This window comes from Artemia sp. Qi Xiang Cuo, chromosome 19 (genome assembly GCF_049724085.1).
Source record: "Artemia sp. Qi Xiang Cuo chromosome 19, ASM4972408v1, whole genome shotgun sequence".
Taxonomy (NCBI): Eukaryota; Metazoa; Arthropoda; class Branchiopoda; order Anostraca; family Artemiidae; genus Artemia; species Artemia sp. Qi Xiang Cuo.
The window spans coordinates 45,278,605-45,293,962 of NC_142812.1; the positions used below are offsets into that span (position 1 = coordinate 45,278,605).

Here is a 15,358-nt window from a genome sequence, read left to right on the forward strand (position 1 = left end):
CAGTGGCGGTCAGCAGGACCCCTAAGAGAAGCCATGGCGAGGGTTGGGGGTTCACACTTTGCTTCTCTTCAGACAAAAAAGCTTATACGATGCAAATACTTCATGAAAACCGCTGGACACCGGCTGTTTGGTAGGTCTGGTAGCATGCAATGAAGGAACAAGTACCAAAAAAAAATATGTAATTTTGGCCTCAAGCACCATTTATATCTATTTATATTACCTATTTCCATGATGTCCAGACAAAGTGCTGGCTATGAAATGGGACCAACATCCAAGTTGCAAGACGATAGTAGGCTGTCAGTACAGGAGTTGGGTCTCGACGATCAATTCTGTCCAAAAGAGTATGGCTAACTTATAAGAGTGGAAAAGGCGGCTTGTGTCGACAAAAAACATCAATGCCATCTACGGTTTGGCGTTCTTTACATTTTGTTCAGTGTAATAATAAGAAACATTAATTTAATGGGTGTAATTGGTATAGTGTAGTAATAAGCGTCTGATCTCAGTTTCTGTAAGAACAACGATTACAAAGCTTGAAAAATACAGAGACTCCAAATGCTAGATGGCGTTGATGGTTTTTCTCGACAGGAGTGCTAGTTTCCGCTCTTGTAAGTTTCCTCTACTCTCTATATGCTCTCCTACAAGCTATTGGTGACATCAGATCTTCCAATCAAGACAGGACAGAATGAAGAGATATTTGCTACCAACTGATGCACGGGAGAGGCACTTGATTACTTCATAAGTAGAGGTAGTAATAATATACCCACAAAAAGACCTTTCCAGTAGTTGAACCATCCCGAAAAAGAAACCCTGTTGCAGGGCAAAATTTCACTATTTAGGTACCACTTAAAAACAAGTGAACAATTGGAAGAAAATATTAAGTCCAAGTTCTAATAGGAATGGAATAAAGGGGCTTGCTAGCTATTATCTTGGGAAATCAAAGCCACAAATAGCTATTAAAGACATAAAACTATCATGATTTGAACAAAGATAGTTGAATTACACAATCAGAGATGGAAGAGAGAACACATAACCATCATTAGTTTATCTGCTAGTTGTTTTTTAATGCGCCTCTCTTTTCTATACGCATCAACTTTTATTCGCATTTTGGAAAACAGCGTTTCAGGCAAAACAAGCTGAAATCTTCAAGCCCAAAATTTGATCCAAAATACAAACAGTATTTATCTGTTAAAAAATACATAAGCTCTTGTTACGATGAAATAAAAGATTGGATAAGAGGAAAGTACAGGACCACCAAGATGAAAAATGGCGCCGAGACTCTTCGAAAAAGCCCCCAAAAGATAGAAAATTTTTCTTCCTAGACGTGTCAAAAAGGCAAGCAGCCTAGAAGCAATAACAACAACAACACATAAAGACAAGAGTTTTTTTTAGAATAAATCAATACTTTAATAAAGTAAACATTAGAATAAATCATTTCCAATAATAACGTTCCTAATAATAATGATGATTTCAATCAATCATTTCTTATAATCTGGACCGCTCTTAGAAGGACCTAACCGGTTAGAAACTTGTCCATGTCAAGTCTTGAATTTTTCAAAACTGAGATTATGAATAATAAATAACAAAATTAATATAGATTAACTTGCCTTTGAATATGGATCTGAATCGAGTTTTTCCATGATCATATCTGGAGGCTTAAACTCAAAGCTTTTATACGTTTCCAAAATTTGTCCAGCTTCTTCAAAAGACCAAGCTGGCATTAATGTCAAGTCTGTTAATAAGCATATCTTTGTAAGTTCTTTCAATGATGGATACGGATCCTTCACATCGATCTATAATTAAAAACATATTCTTTCATTTTTACTAAATGTGAATTACGCAATAATCCTTAAATCACTAAGGACACTCAAAATAAAACAGTTTTCACTCCCTGACAGATCCTTTTTAAATCTGGTCATGCCTTAAAACCCCTATTTCTCAAAACTTTTCTTTTGGTTGTTTGGCGAAAAATATGACGTTTTTACGGCAGTGCAACATGTTTTTGTCAGTGTTGCCACGTTGAGCCAAGGAAATAAATAAGTTAAAGTTATTAGTTAAATTTGGAAACATATTTCGTCTGTAAAAAGTCAAACATTAACGATTTCTTAATTACCTAAGATAGCAATACCTCTAAAGGAAAGCTAGACCTTCTTAAGCAGTTTGATACCATATGTTTTTAGCTTCTTTTTTTCTGATTTTCATCCACTTTTTTTTTTCTTTTTTTTTGTGCCCAATACTACCAGAAACTACATTTTTCCTTATTTGTTAATATATAATTATGTAAGTTTCCATCAAACCAATCTAAACAATCAGATTTCCTTTTCACTGCCGACTTATTAATACCTTATTGAAGACGAATTTAGATTTAAAGAAATAATAAAAAGGTAAAAAAAAATAGTAAATAATACGACATTAGACTTTACAGTCCCTATCCGCGATGATAAAAAATACATTTAATGGCCCTTCAGCCAGGAGGTGCGATGGGGTTGGAGGCCCCACAATAAATTAATAGCATATACAAGTTTTTGCCGTTTTATTCAGAAAAACACCATGTCCCGCCCAAAGTTTGACTTGTCTATGGCCACTAGGAAGAAAAGAAAGAAAAATAAAATAAATTTTCCGCTTGTGGACAACAAGGCGTCCTCAGCGTTTAGAAAGGAAGCATCTACACTATAACAATCTAAAACAGGAAGGAAACTAAAATGGATCAACCAAAAATTTAGAAACCTATGAAAAAAAAAGTCAAGAGATGAACAATTGTCATTTGAAGTTGATTCAAGAATCAACTTCAGAATAATATTTCAATTAATCTTAATAGCAAAAGTTTATTGCGAAAATAAATTTCGAAAAACAGTCTGAAGATGCCAGATCGAATAAAATAATAAAACAAATTAAAAAATGGTCTTTGGTTTCGTCATAATAGGCCGTTTCATTGTTGATTGTTTTCAATGCTGATTGACCTTACAGGTAATTAGTTTAAAAAAAAAAAATTCCACAAAGCAAGTTTTTCAAAAAAAAGTAAAGAGTTCCATTAAGCCAAAAATGAGCAGAAATAAAGTCCAATAACCTTCCAAGCGTAAAACTACCATAAATTACTATCAATAGATAAATGAAACTAAAAACGAACAGAAATTACAATAAACAACCAAGTAAAACCCAAAACGAGCAAAAATTAACATGAGTAGGGCTGACAACCTCCATGCCTTCTCAAGACCAGAACATAATTTGTACTTTACTGAAAAAAAAAATACTTTTAGAATGTTTACCCTTTTTTCTTACTTTAATAAATAAAAATTATTAAAACTTTAAAGAATAAGTATCAGTATATTTATATTAAACTGGCAATCCACGGTCATTTGTTTTTTTTTGTTTTTTTTTTTTCCGAAAAATGTAAATTATGTTCCGGTCTTGAAAAGGCATGGAGTTTGTCAGCCCTACTGATGTTAATTTTTGCTCGTTTTGAGTTTTACTCGGTTGTTTATTGTAATTTCTGTTCGTTTAGAGTCATGACCAAAAATATGCACAAATATAACAAATGTAACATTTGGAACATTAGAACACTTTTTTCCAAGCTTTGAAGAAAAGCAAAAAAGGCTATATACCCCTAACTACGCTTGAAAGCTATTTTAAAAAGAAACTCTTGGGAGCTTTCCATTGATATGACCATAGCAGAAGCTTTGAGCCTGGGTGGGGATATTTCATTTAATTACATTTACAACGGATGAGCTTTTCTTTTTTACCTAAGAAAATATTTGGCACTTCATTTTTCTTCATACCGAATAAACCATTAAGTGTTTTTTGTTTCAGTGTAATTGATGTGTTCTCATGTGAAATGTTCATTATGTATTTTTCAATTTGATAAATTTACTCCTTTTCGATGCAGTTTATAATTTAGCTGGTATTAGGTATTTATAAATTTATAATTTGGAATGAATTCCCAAAATAAAAAATGAATAATATCCAAATGAGCAGCCAAAACCAATATAAAAGAATCAGCAGTTCAGCCTTATCGTACATGACATATTCCATAAAGAAGCCAAAAAAACTTTAAAATGCATTTTTTTTAATTGTTATTAAAATCCAGTTTTTAATACAAGGAAGGCTATTTTGGAATCCAAAAGAGCAAAATAAACAATCAATATCAAAGTCACCCATTTCAACTGTTTAAAGGTGACAAAACAGATATAGGCAAAGGGCATTATGAAACAATTAAGCTTCTAAATTCAAACTTATATTCAAAGTTTTTACCCAGATAACTGACGAATTCTTTGATACGGTAGTTGAAGTTTTGTATGCAGTAATGCTCGATGAAAAAAACTACCAATTTTGATAATTATTTGTGTTAAGAATACATAGCTAATAGATACTTCAACTATCATGCAAGGGTTCTGAAACGCCACAGCCATTTCGTTTCATTCAGATTTCTACTTCTCTTGATGAATAACGAAGAAGACCAGTTTCCAGCCAGCGACTTGTGAAGTTTTGAACTCATGAATAGGCTCGAATCTGTTGTAAACTTAAGCTGTGATTTGAGAAAGACTGATGAAAACATTAATGTTTGCGGTCAACATTGATCGCGCCGGTGGCGTGCCGCCGACATCTTACCGGCGGCACGCCGCCGACATCTTACCGGCGGTGCGGCGCGCTGTTTTTGGCTCCGCCGCCGCCGGTCTTCCCTCATCGGCGTGGCGCCGGGCTCTAACCGCAAAGGCCTTATAATGTTACCTTAGGACTTTTTTTTGAACAAATGGCTATCTCAAAATTTCTATCGGATGCATATTGGGAAAATAGACCGTAAAGGGGGGGGGGGCTAGTTGTCCTCCGACAATTTGACTCTCAAAAGAGGCACTATAACTTCTGATTTCCAATCCAATGAGCCCCATCCGAAGTTTATACGACCAACCTTTGCATACAACCGTTATATACCCCGGGGCATAACTTTACAACCCTTAACCTGAAAACTATGGGGGGGGGGGGGTTGTCATCTACAAAGAAATAACTACTGGACCTTTCAACTACACTGAAAAAAATGGCTATCTCAAAATTTTAATTGGATGTATCTGGGAAAACGATGGGCGTAGGGGGGGGAGCTTTTTTCCCTCCAATCGCTTTCGGCTGTTAAAAAGGCACTAGACGTTACAATTTCCAATCGAATGATTCCCTTTCGAAGCTTCTACAATAATTTTTCCTATTAGAAGTGCCCTGGTCTAAAGCAAAAAAAGGGGGTAGCTGCCCTTCCATCCTTTGAATCTTAAAAAAAGGCCCTAGAACTTCTGATTACCAGCCCAATGAGTCCTCTACGAAGATTATACGACAACCCTTTCCATACAAACCTTATATAACCCCAGGGCATAACTTACAACCCTTGCCCTGAGGGCTGTGGGGGGGGGGAGGGGGTGTTATTCTTAGAGACATAATTTCCTGACCTATCAACTATGCTGAACAAAATGGCTATCTCAAAATATTGATTGTATGTGTTTGGTGAAATGATAGGCTTGGGGGGGGGGGGGCTGTTTACTTTCCAATTATTTCCGACAATTAAAAAGTGCACCAGCACTTTCAATTTCCAAACGAATGAGCACCTTTCGAATTTTTTACAACTCCTTCTATATGAAGTGTCCTGGTCTAAAAAAAAAAAAAAAAAAAAAAAAAAAAAAAAAAAAAAAAGAATACATTGTGCCCACATTGCTCTTTACTTAGGCAGCGCTATTGCGCTGCCTATGATAACAGTAACAATTTTCTCTTCAAAAGGTACTTTTTTATTTGACGTTGTCTACGCTATCTTATACCAGGCATCTGGTAACATCGCCTCAACTTTTGGTATATATCTAAAAAAAAATCTTATTGCTTTCTACAAAAAAAAAAAAAACTTACTTGAACAAGCAAGACTCTCAACTGGAATTGCTTCCCAAGTTGTTTCAAACGTTCATGGATGTAAGTTGGTTTGAGTTCATGGTATCGGAGGCTAAGGTAAAGTGCACAAGTAGTTTGGCCTAGTAAATAGTCAGGGACTATATCACCATACTCCCAGGGCACACTTCTAATACTCCGTAGTACTGGATTGCCTCTCTGAAAGAAAATAATTAATAGTTCTTTCAACATATTCTAAAATCAACCGTGATGAAGGTCATTGTGACCAAATATGCCAGACTTGCTTTTAAATAGAGTGCAAGTCGCTGTTTAATAGTTTAATAGAAAGGAGAAAGGACTTGTACAAGAATTATCTGAGTGACTGATCATATGAAAATAAAAGGAATGTAAAGAAAGTGGAGAAAGCATTAAAATATGAACTAAGGAGGTGTGAAGTAGAGGCCATAGACAAAATTGCCAAGGATCTGGAAGATGCAGCTAGATGGCGTAACAGTAAAATATTGTACTGGCATGTTAACAAATTGAGAGGGAGTAGTCAATCCGGACTTGGCCCAGTTAAAGATAGGAATGGGGCTGCAATTAGCGATAAGGAAAAAACTAAAGAGAAATAGGCAGAACATTTTGAGAATTTTCTAAACCAAGATAGAGTTGCAGGAAAAGATATAGAGGAAAATGAAAAAGTTTGTGATACCTTTGATGTGAAGGAAGATTTACTTTGTGAGGAAGAATTCGCGACAGTACTAAAAGGAATAAAAAATAATAAAGCTCCAGGTGCTGATAGGGTGGTAAATGAGTTCCTTAAATATGGTGCCTCTGAGGTTAGAGATAAGCTACTGAAAATTATGAATATGATTTTTGAAAAAGGGGAAGTACCTAACAGTTTTAGGAAAACCTTAATTGAGCCATTTTATAAGAAAGGTAATAAGAGTGAGTGTGTTAACTATTGAGGTATTTGTCTGTCTCTGTAGGTAGCAAATTACTTAGTAGTATGATTCCTTTTAGACTTAGAGATGCTGTAGACAAAGTTTTAAGAGAAGAACAGTGCAGTTTTAGAAAAGATAGAAGATCTGTTGACCAAATTTTCACTCTTAGGTTAATAATTGAAAAGTGCCTGAGTTATCAAACACCTTTGGTCCTCAGATTTATAGATTATGAGCAAGCTTTCGATTCTGTTGATAGAAGAGCTTTAGTAAAGGTTTTATCCTTGTAGGGTATACCAGACAAATACATTAAATTGATTTATGTTATATACAAGAATAACACTGCTGCAGTTAAGGTAGGAAATGAGGTTAGCAGCTGGTTTCGTATTAAATCGGGTGTTAAGCAGGGTTGTTTTCTATCCCCCTATATATGGATTATTTTGGTGGACTAATTCTGTTGAATTATAGAAGACTACATAATAATAAAAACGAACATACACTTTTTGTTAGATGAAGTTGGTTTCCACTTTTTTACTACTTGATCTCCATATTTATCCTAATCAAAGTTAGCAATAAAGCAGTTTCTATATGTAAAAAAAGAGAGAATTTACCTGTCTAGAGCTAACAATAATAGCACTTGTTTGATACTGATGCCCAGATGTTGATGCTGTACCAATAACTGCTGTAACTTCAGTAGAGAAGGCTTGCTTTGATGAGGATCCTTGGTCTTCATCCCAAAAATCAGCATTGGAAGCTATATCTTCCAAATCTATAAGAATTGCACTAAATAAGATAAGATATAAATAATAATGGTCTATGAAGAAGTAGTCAGTGCAATACTCTAGAATGTTTTGCATAAAAACCTGCAATTTAAGCATTTACCAGAGGTAAATTGTACAATCATCACAGTTTTGCAAAAATAGATGGGTACACACCATACCTTTTTGGGGGAGATCAGAGGTATTATTTCCTTGGAGGGGGTACGAATATTGGGATAGGGGGGTTGGTAGAGTTTGAGTCTCTTAGCTTGAGAGTTATTACTCTGGAAACTCTACATTCTGTTGTTTGGATATCCCTCTATATTTAAGCCAGGACAGATTTTCTGGCCAATAAAAAAAAATGATAGAATGTTAGAATGATATCCCTTCATAATTAACACCTGAATGTTTGCTAGACTGTACTTATTTAGGATCTTTTTCAGACTTACTTCTAAGCAGTAATACAGCTAGTGAATAGTTATTGCTAAGAAGAAACTTCCTTTGTTTTCACTTTTCTACAAAAAAAAAGAAGATACTCTAAGTGGTAAAAGTGGCTTCAATGTAAGATAATATATTCATTTAGATTAAATATACTTATTTCTAAGCACATTTGTAAACATAACATCCTACACCAGTTGCAGCCAAGGCTGTATGGGTCTTCTGCTCAGGTTATTACCTGACCAATATTTTATCTAAATCTGAGAGAGGGAACAGAGTAAACTCTTAATCTTAAAAAATTGACATGGCTTAAAACAAAAGGCTGACACTTGTTGCCTAATACTCTGTAGTAATTTGAAATGCATGCTTAAAATAAGGACTGTAACTGGTGCTAAAGGCAAAAGTTTTTTGAATAGCTGCCATTTTTGGAGCTTTGGGTAAAAAATAATGATAAAACACACCATAGGCTAGACAAGGATTTTTTTTTTTTTTTACTAATTTCCCTTTGTCTTTCATGACTAAACATCTGCTGTATGTGGGAATGAACACTTAAAATGGGGACTGTAATTAGTGCTGTGGACAAAATCTGTGTGAATGGGGCATTTTTAAGAGTTTTGACAAATACTTTTCTTTGTTCTGGAGACCACTAGAGACCAGTAGTTCATATAAACTTACCTAAACATGTAAATACAAATAGCAAGCAAAAATTCACCTAAAGAATAGGTTTAAAATACATTCAATAGATAGTACCACAGTATTTTCCATTTATGCATTTTTGCACTAGAATTTGATTAGCCTAACATTAGAAAAAAAAGGGTGATACTTGTCCTTAAATGTCCTCTACATAAAACAAAAATTTCCAGTGTTAAAAATTTTCATACAGCTGTCAGAATATTGAGATACTGGTGTGATCTCTCATTCCTGTAGATGTTTGTGTGCCTAAAAGCATGGCAACAGGCAAGTTCTGTCTTTTTCAAATACTATCTTTTTTTCAAATGAAAATATTCATTCCATTCTATTGGACCTTACTAAATGAGGAGTATATAATGAGGGAAAATAGTGTTAGTGTCTAATAGTGTCTGATAAAGTGCAATTTGCTACCAGTTACTAGATGTAGCCTTAGCCTAAATACCAAAATCCTAAGTTGTGTTTTAGGCACTGAATTTGAAGCATGTTTTGAGTGGTTTTGACAAAAAAAAATTTCAGGTTCTTTGTGTTTAACCCAGCCAAACTTTATATTGTTTTCATCTTACAAGTTCTAAAGCTTGCTGAACATGGGTTTTTCAAAAATGTAACATGCTAGAACAGTATAGTTGAACATGGGTTCAGATAAGACCAAAACCCATGTTGAACACAGCATTCAAAGCAATAACCTGCACAACTCATGTCAAACTCCATGTTGGATGTTGGGGGCCTGAAAACAGGGCTTTCATTGCTTTGCTTGATAGATAGGCCTATTGATACATACTGAAGTTTTTCATCACTAAATTGTATTTTCTGTATCCTTTGTTGTATAATAAAAATTCTATTTATATTATATTGCAAAATTGTATAATTATTTCCTTTTTTTGCCTTTAGTGGTAATCCTGTTTGTATGTACTTTCCTGTATCTTGATTTTGTCAATATTTCTTTGATTTGTAGGTATTAAGCGGAAACAAAACAGTAACATATGACAAAATGCATGGGAGTTATATAATTTGGTGAATATATTTGCACATTAGGGGGTTGCACAAAAAGTACTATGAAAGGCTTGGTAGGCTATAGGTCTAGATTAGGGGCTATTGAGAAGGAAACATGTTAAGAAAACAATTCTTAGGTCTACTTCATAATATACGGAATAATAAGAGCTAATAGATCTTACATCCAACCCCACTATGCTTTAATCCACTCCCCCCTAATGTGCAAATACATAGCTCAAATTAGATTTTCTAAATGCATTCCACCACCTAGGCTACCAGTCTTGTTTTTCTGATTCTTGTTTTATCCTAGTTGACTCAATTTACAGGTACACTGGTTGAAACAAGAGAAACACATTGGGAGAATTCATGGGGAATACCTAATTTTGGCTAGGCTATATATTTTCACATTAGGGGGAGGGTATGTTACTGCAGAGCTGCATGCAAGGTGTGTTAACTGTAATTATTTTGAGCATTATGAAGTAGCAATTGTTTTCTAAGCATTTTTCCTTCTCAATAGTCTCTAATTTAGACCTATACAAAGGGCTTTTAGAAAGGATTAACTACAATTTTTCAGTAGGCTAGGTGTTTGTTGTTTTCTTAACATATTTCCTTCTCAACAGACCTAATTTCGTACATAGAAAACCTTGGCTTGTTTAAAAAATATCTATTTTCACACATGCATCTAGAATTTATCAGAGCAAAATAAGCAAAGCACCTTTGCTATCCATTATTTATCCATATGATTTTAAATTAAATTATTTGCCGTTTCAGAACTCTCTAAGATGGTTCGTTTACACATTGCGGAAATTCATGCGGATTTAGCAATCCGTGCGGAAATTCCGTCCGTTTTTGTGCTAGAAAAATCTCTAGCTTTCCGCAACGTTTTGGTCAAATCAGGACGGAATCTTGGCAAGATTTTTAAATGAATAAAATCATGAGCATTGATTATCAAAAACTACACGATCTTATAACTTTGGTTCAAGGCTACGCCCAGCTTCTATGATCCTGCGCACCCAGGCTATAAGAAAACTAAGAAAAACGGTGTCATTTGGCTCTCTATTGTTCAACAGTTTTTAGAAGAAGGTAAGAACATAGGTCATGCTGTTGTAATAATTTGAATTCTTTGCCTTAAAACGCAGCGTTATTTTAGCGGTAGTTCGAACAGATACGGACGGATTTCCGCATGGATTTCCGCAATGTGTAAACAAACCATGAGAAGGCAAGATGATATGATGAGCAAACGATGCCGGCTTTTCGCATCAGGCTGCCAGCACAAAGCTGCCAGACCGATGTTCACGAGCAAACAAGAATTCAAAAAGCTTTGAACTTGGATCCAAGTCGATAGCAGAAATTGGTTGTGTCTAGTCACTTTTAGTGTCAATATTCAAATTTTTATACCAAAATCATGGCTTCTAAAGAACCTACATTTTCTTTTTTTGAATTTTGTATTTAAACAACTTCATAAAATGAAAAGTATTTTGAATACAGTGCCAAATCAAATTTGAGACTTCATTATTAATACTAGTTCATCGATATAAATTATCTATAATGCTATTTCGATGGTTTAAATTACGTATAATGCTAGTTCATTGAAATAAATTGTCTATAATACTAGTTTCTTAATATAAATTATCTAGAACCAAAGAGCCGGAGAGAGCAAAAATACATTGAAAAAGTAGAATCAAATGAGAAGTATAATAGCTTGATCAATGGTAATTTTTTATTTAAGGTAAATGTAGTCTGATTTTCGCTGTTTTTCACGTTTAAGCGAAAACAGCGTGATTTAGATGTAACTCTTTTTTAAATGATTTTTATTTTAGGGTAGTATTTATGTGTATGCATTGAAAGCTCAAAAGTTTTTTAGATTTCCATCAATTTTTATATTTGTCCAAAAAGGAATATTTGAGAACTTCAGTGAAAAAAGGTAAAAAGACTACTTAGGGAAGATAGGAATTCCTATAACAGCCAGGTTACTGAGATCTTATTCCTAAATACATCAATAGATCATTTTAAGACCACCCGCGTTTGATTGATGGGGAGTGGCAATGGGAAGGGGCTTCAGCCTCCATAGGGCAATTTCGGAAAAGCAACAATCATACCTATTTTCCCGACCTCCATCTATGAACTAAGCATCAAACCACCTCATTTTAGGCGTGAGTAATTGAAGGTAACGCTAAAGATTAAAGTTTCCTCAAAACGTGCAGAGGAATTTAGTTCGGAAGCCTAAGAGAAGGGAGGAATCAAAAGAACTTGACATTGGGTATATTGTATAACCAAAATTAAACTGCTAAGAAAAAAACAATGTGCGTACAAAGACATTGCTTTGTTTATTTAATTTTTTACTGACGAAGTTTTTGAAAATGCACATGAAAACAGAAAAACGATATGTATTTGAGTATAAAAAATTGAGATAATTATGGAATTTTGTCAGCTCTGTAGTAGAATATTCTTAAATAAATTGAGACAGAGTTGTCGATGCGGACTTGTCAAAGTTAAAGATAAGAACAGGGCCACAATTAGTGATACGAAAAGAGTTAAAGAAAGATAGGCCGAACATTCTGAGAATGTGCTAAATCCAGACAGAGTTGCAAAAAAAGATATAGAGGGAACTGCAAAAGTTTGAGGTACTTTTGACGTGAAGGGGGATTTATTTTGTGAGGAAGAATTAGCGACAGTACTAAAAGGATCAAAAAATAATAAAGCTCCAGGTGCTGATAGGTGGTAAATGAGTTTCTTAAATATGGTGACTCTGAGGTTAGAAATAAGTTACTGAACATTATAAATATGATTTTAAGAAAGGGCAAGCACCTAGTGATTTTAGGAAAATCTAATTAAACCACTGTATAAGAAAGGTGATAAACGAATGTGGTAATTATGGAGGCATTAGCCTGGTTTCTGTAAGTAGCAAATTATTTAGTGATATTACATTTTTTAGACTGAGAGTCCCTGTTGACAAAGTTATAAGAGAAGAACAGTGCGGTTTTAGGAAAGGTAGAGGATATACCGACCAAATTTTCACTCTTAGCTTAATAATTGAAAAGTACCTGAGTCATCAAACACCTTTAGTCCTCAGTTTTATAGATTATGAGCAAGCGTTCGATTCTGCTGATAAAAGTGCTTTAGCGAAGGTTTTACCCTTTTATGGTATACCAGACAAATAAATTAAAGTGATTAGGGCTATGCACGAGAATAATACTGCCGCAGTCAAGGTGGGAAATGAGGTTAGTAGCTGGTTTCGCATTAAAACAGGAGTTAAGCAGAATTGAGTTCTATCCCCCTTTACATGGATCCTTTTGATGGATTTCGTCGTAAGGAGCACAAGAAGGCAATAGGAGAGCACGAAATTAAATGGGGAGGAAAAACTTTCCTGGACTAGATTATCTCTACGTCTATAATGCGAGAAAGGTTGAAATGGCTTGGGCACGTTCTGCGAATGAAGGATGGCAGATTCCAAAGATTGTCCTTTTTGGCCAACTGTCTAGGGCTAAATGGAAAGCAGGTCGTCCGCGGTTGGGGTGGGAGGATGTAAAGAAAGATTTAACAGAAATGGGAACTTCCTGGGAGGGTGCAAAGAAAGAGGCTCCGAATAGATTAGGATGGAGGAGTAAACGTGCGTATCTGTGTGTGCCTCAGGCCGCTTGGTGCTGCAATGAGTTGTTATTAGTAGTAGTCAATCCTTTAGAGGTTAAGAATTAATTTCCTTAAAACTCCCCTTCTTTAATCTGCCCAATCCCCCCTGAAATAACAATTAGTACTGTGATAATGCTGGGTGTTATTGTCGAGCAATTTAAACTGGGATTACGATATTAATGATACTTTAAAACGTGGTAATTCAACGTTTACTTTCCTCAAAATTTCAATAGCCTAAATCACATTGTTTGACAATTTTCTTCACATTTGTACACAGGGGGGTAATTTACTATGGAGAAGTGGGAGGGGCGACATCTACCGCTCCAGGACCACAGCTTGCCCCCCCCCCCCCCTTCTAACTGAAATGTAGCTTCTTCAAAAAACATGTCAAAACTAAGATAAGCCTGCATAATTCAAGCATCCACAGAAACAAGTCAGTTTTCTTTAGTATACTTTACCTTTATGGTACTATACGGCTCATTTTTCAGTTTTCACTTGATTTGGTAAAATTGGCTACAACTTTGCCCCCCTCCCCAACCACGATTTTGACGAAATCACGCCACTGTTTGTGCGCCCGATTGTTGAGTTAGCCTGTCATGTTTGGCATTGGCAGCGTATATGATATACGTAAGAATCAGGGGCGTCATTTCAGGGGGGATGGGAAGGGAGCAGTGCCCCCCCCCCAATAATTTGGAAAACAAAATGATTATACAGCCCATGCCTCTTGACTATCCGGATAGAGACCCCTTTCGCACCCCCCCCCCCCAATAAAGATGCTGGAGCTACGCCCCCTGGTAAAAATTATCTTCAGCGAGCACAAAGTCCTTTAAATCTCCCTTCTTCGGATAGCCAATATAGTCATCCGTAAAAAAATCCTTGCGTTTTATCTATCTTGCCCTCCCTTTCCTCGTTCAGCCCTATTTTTACCCAGATAAAATTTTCCACTGAGAAATTTAAAGGAACTTTCGTCCCGTTAATAGTTTATCTGTTAAATAAGTGAGTTTCCCTCCCTTTTTACCTTAGAACCTGAGCATTTTATGTATAATTTTTTTCTTTTACTTAATTCTTTTCCATTGTCACAAGATTAAGTTTCTCTTGTATTTTCATCCGGTTTATTTCCTTTCAATTCTACGAGTTTTTGTTCTTTCTGACATTTCTGTTAACCATATTGATATCTTTTCCCCTGTCAAGCTTTATTATATTTGTTTTTCGGATGTGTTTATTGAATCTAAAGAGTGAATGTGGTACATCTGGCTTTTGGTAGTCATTTTTGAGAAATATATCTTACTTTATTGTCTTGTTTTAATTCAAAGAACCATGAAATACAATAATAATAGTTTATTTTTATGAAAGTAAGCAAGGCCTGTGATAAAACGAGGGATACCAACCAACAAACGACATAACTTAATATCTAATACATGAATAAATAAATGCAATCCAAAAAAAATACCTCTATGGTTCAGCCCTAGTCTCAGGAATTTCTCCAGCTTTCGAATTTTCCCCAAATTATTTTTTTGTCATTCTTCTTTTCCAATTACTACAATCAAGGAAACATTCCCAAAAAACCATTTCCCCTAATCTTTCAATCCTTTGCACTCCCTAGAAATGAAAAAGGCTTTCTCCCACACATTGGGCAAAAGTTAGGAATGTTTTTCTGCATAACCCCAGCCATATACTTCTTTCTTTCACCAAGAAATCTCTTCCCGGACGCCTCTTTGACCTGTACGCACATATCTAGCAACAAAGCTTTTGCCATCTCCTTGTTTGAATCTCCTATCCCCGTAGCCTTTCCTTCAGTCTTCCCACTATCACACCGACACCCACATCATCTTTCCATAGCTAACTTAGATCAAAACCGTCCACTAAGCTCTTTATTGTACTTGACCGTAAACCGTTCTTATTCCCACGTAGGGCATCAGAACACCCTGCTCTTGCAAGACAGAACCAAGGGATCTTCAGGGCGTTTCCCAAAACCTAATGATAATTACCAGTCTTCTACTTTTCAACGATGTCAGTCCTAGGTTCTTATGAATTACCAAATCTACATATCCCATGAACGTTTTT

At 35.4% G+C, this 15,358-nt stretch overlaps 1 protein-coding gene across 1 annotated transcript in view; it reads right to left on the minus strand.

Moving 5' to 3' along the window:
- The window catches only part of Ercc1 (DNA excision repair protein Ercc1), a 36,798-nt gene extending 26,311 nt beyond the window's left edge, over window positions 1-10,487 (minus strand). The window contains exons 1-4 of the mRNA XM_089105431.1: window positions 10,380-10,487; window positions 7,400-7,557; window positions 5,872-6,066; window positions 1,605-1,790 (exon numbers count right to left, since the gene is read on the minus strand). Of these exons, the coding sequence (XP_088961557.1) occupies window positions 1,605-1,790; window positions 5,872-6,066; window positions 7,400-7,557; window positions 10,380-10,392 (552 nt within the window). The 5' untranslated portion in view covers window positions 10,393-10,487. The remainder of the gene's footprint in view (window positions 1-1,604; window positions 1,791-5,871; window positions 6,067-7,399; window positions 7,558-10,379) is intronic.
- Window positions 10,488-15,358: the final 4,871 nt, after the last annotated feature.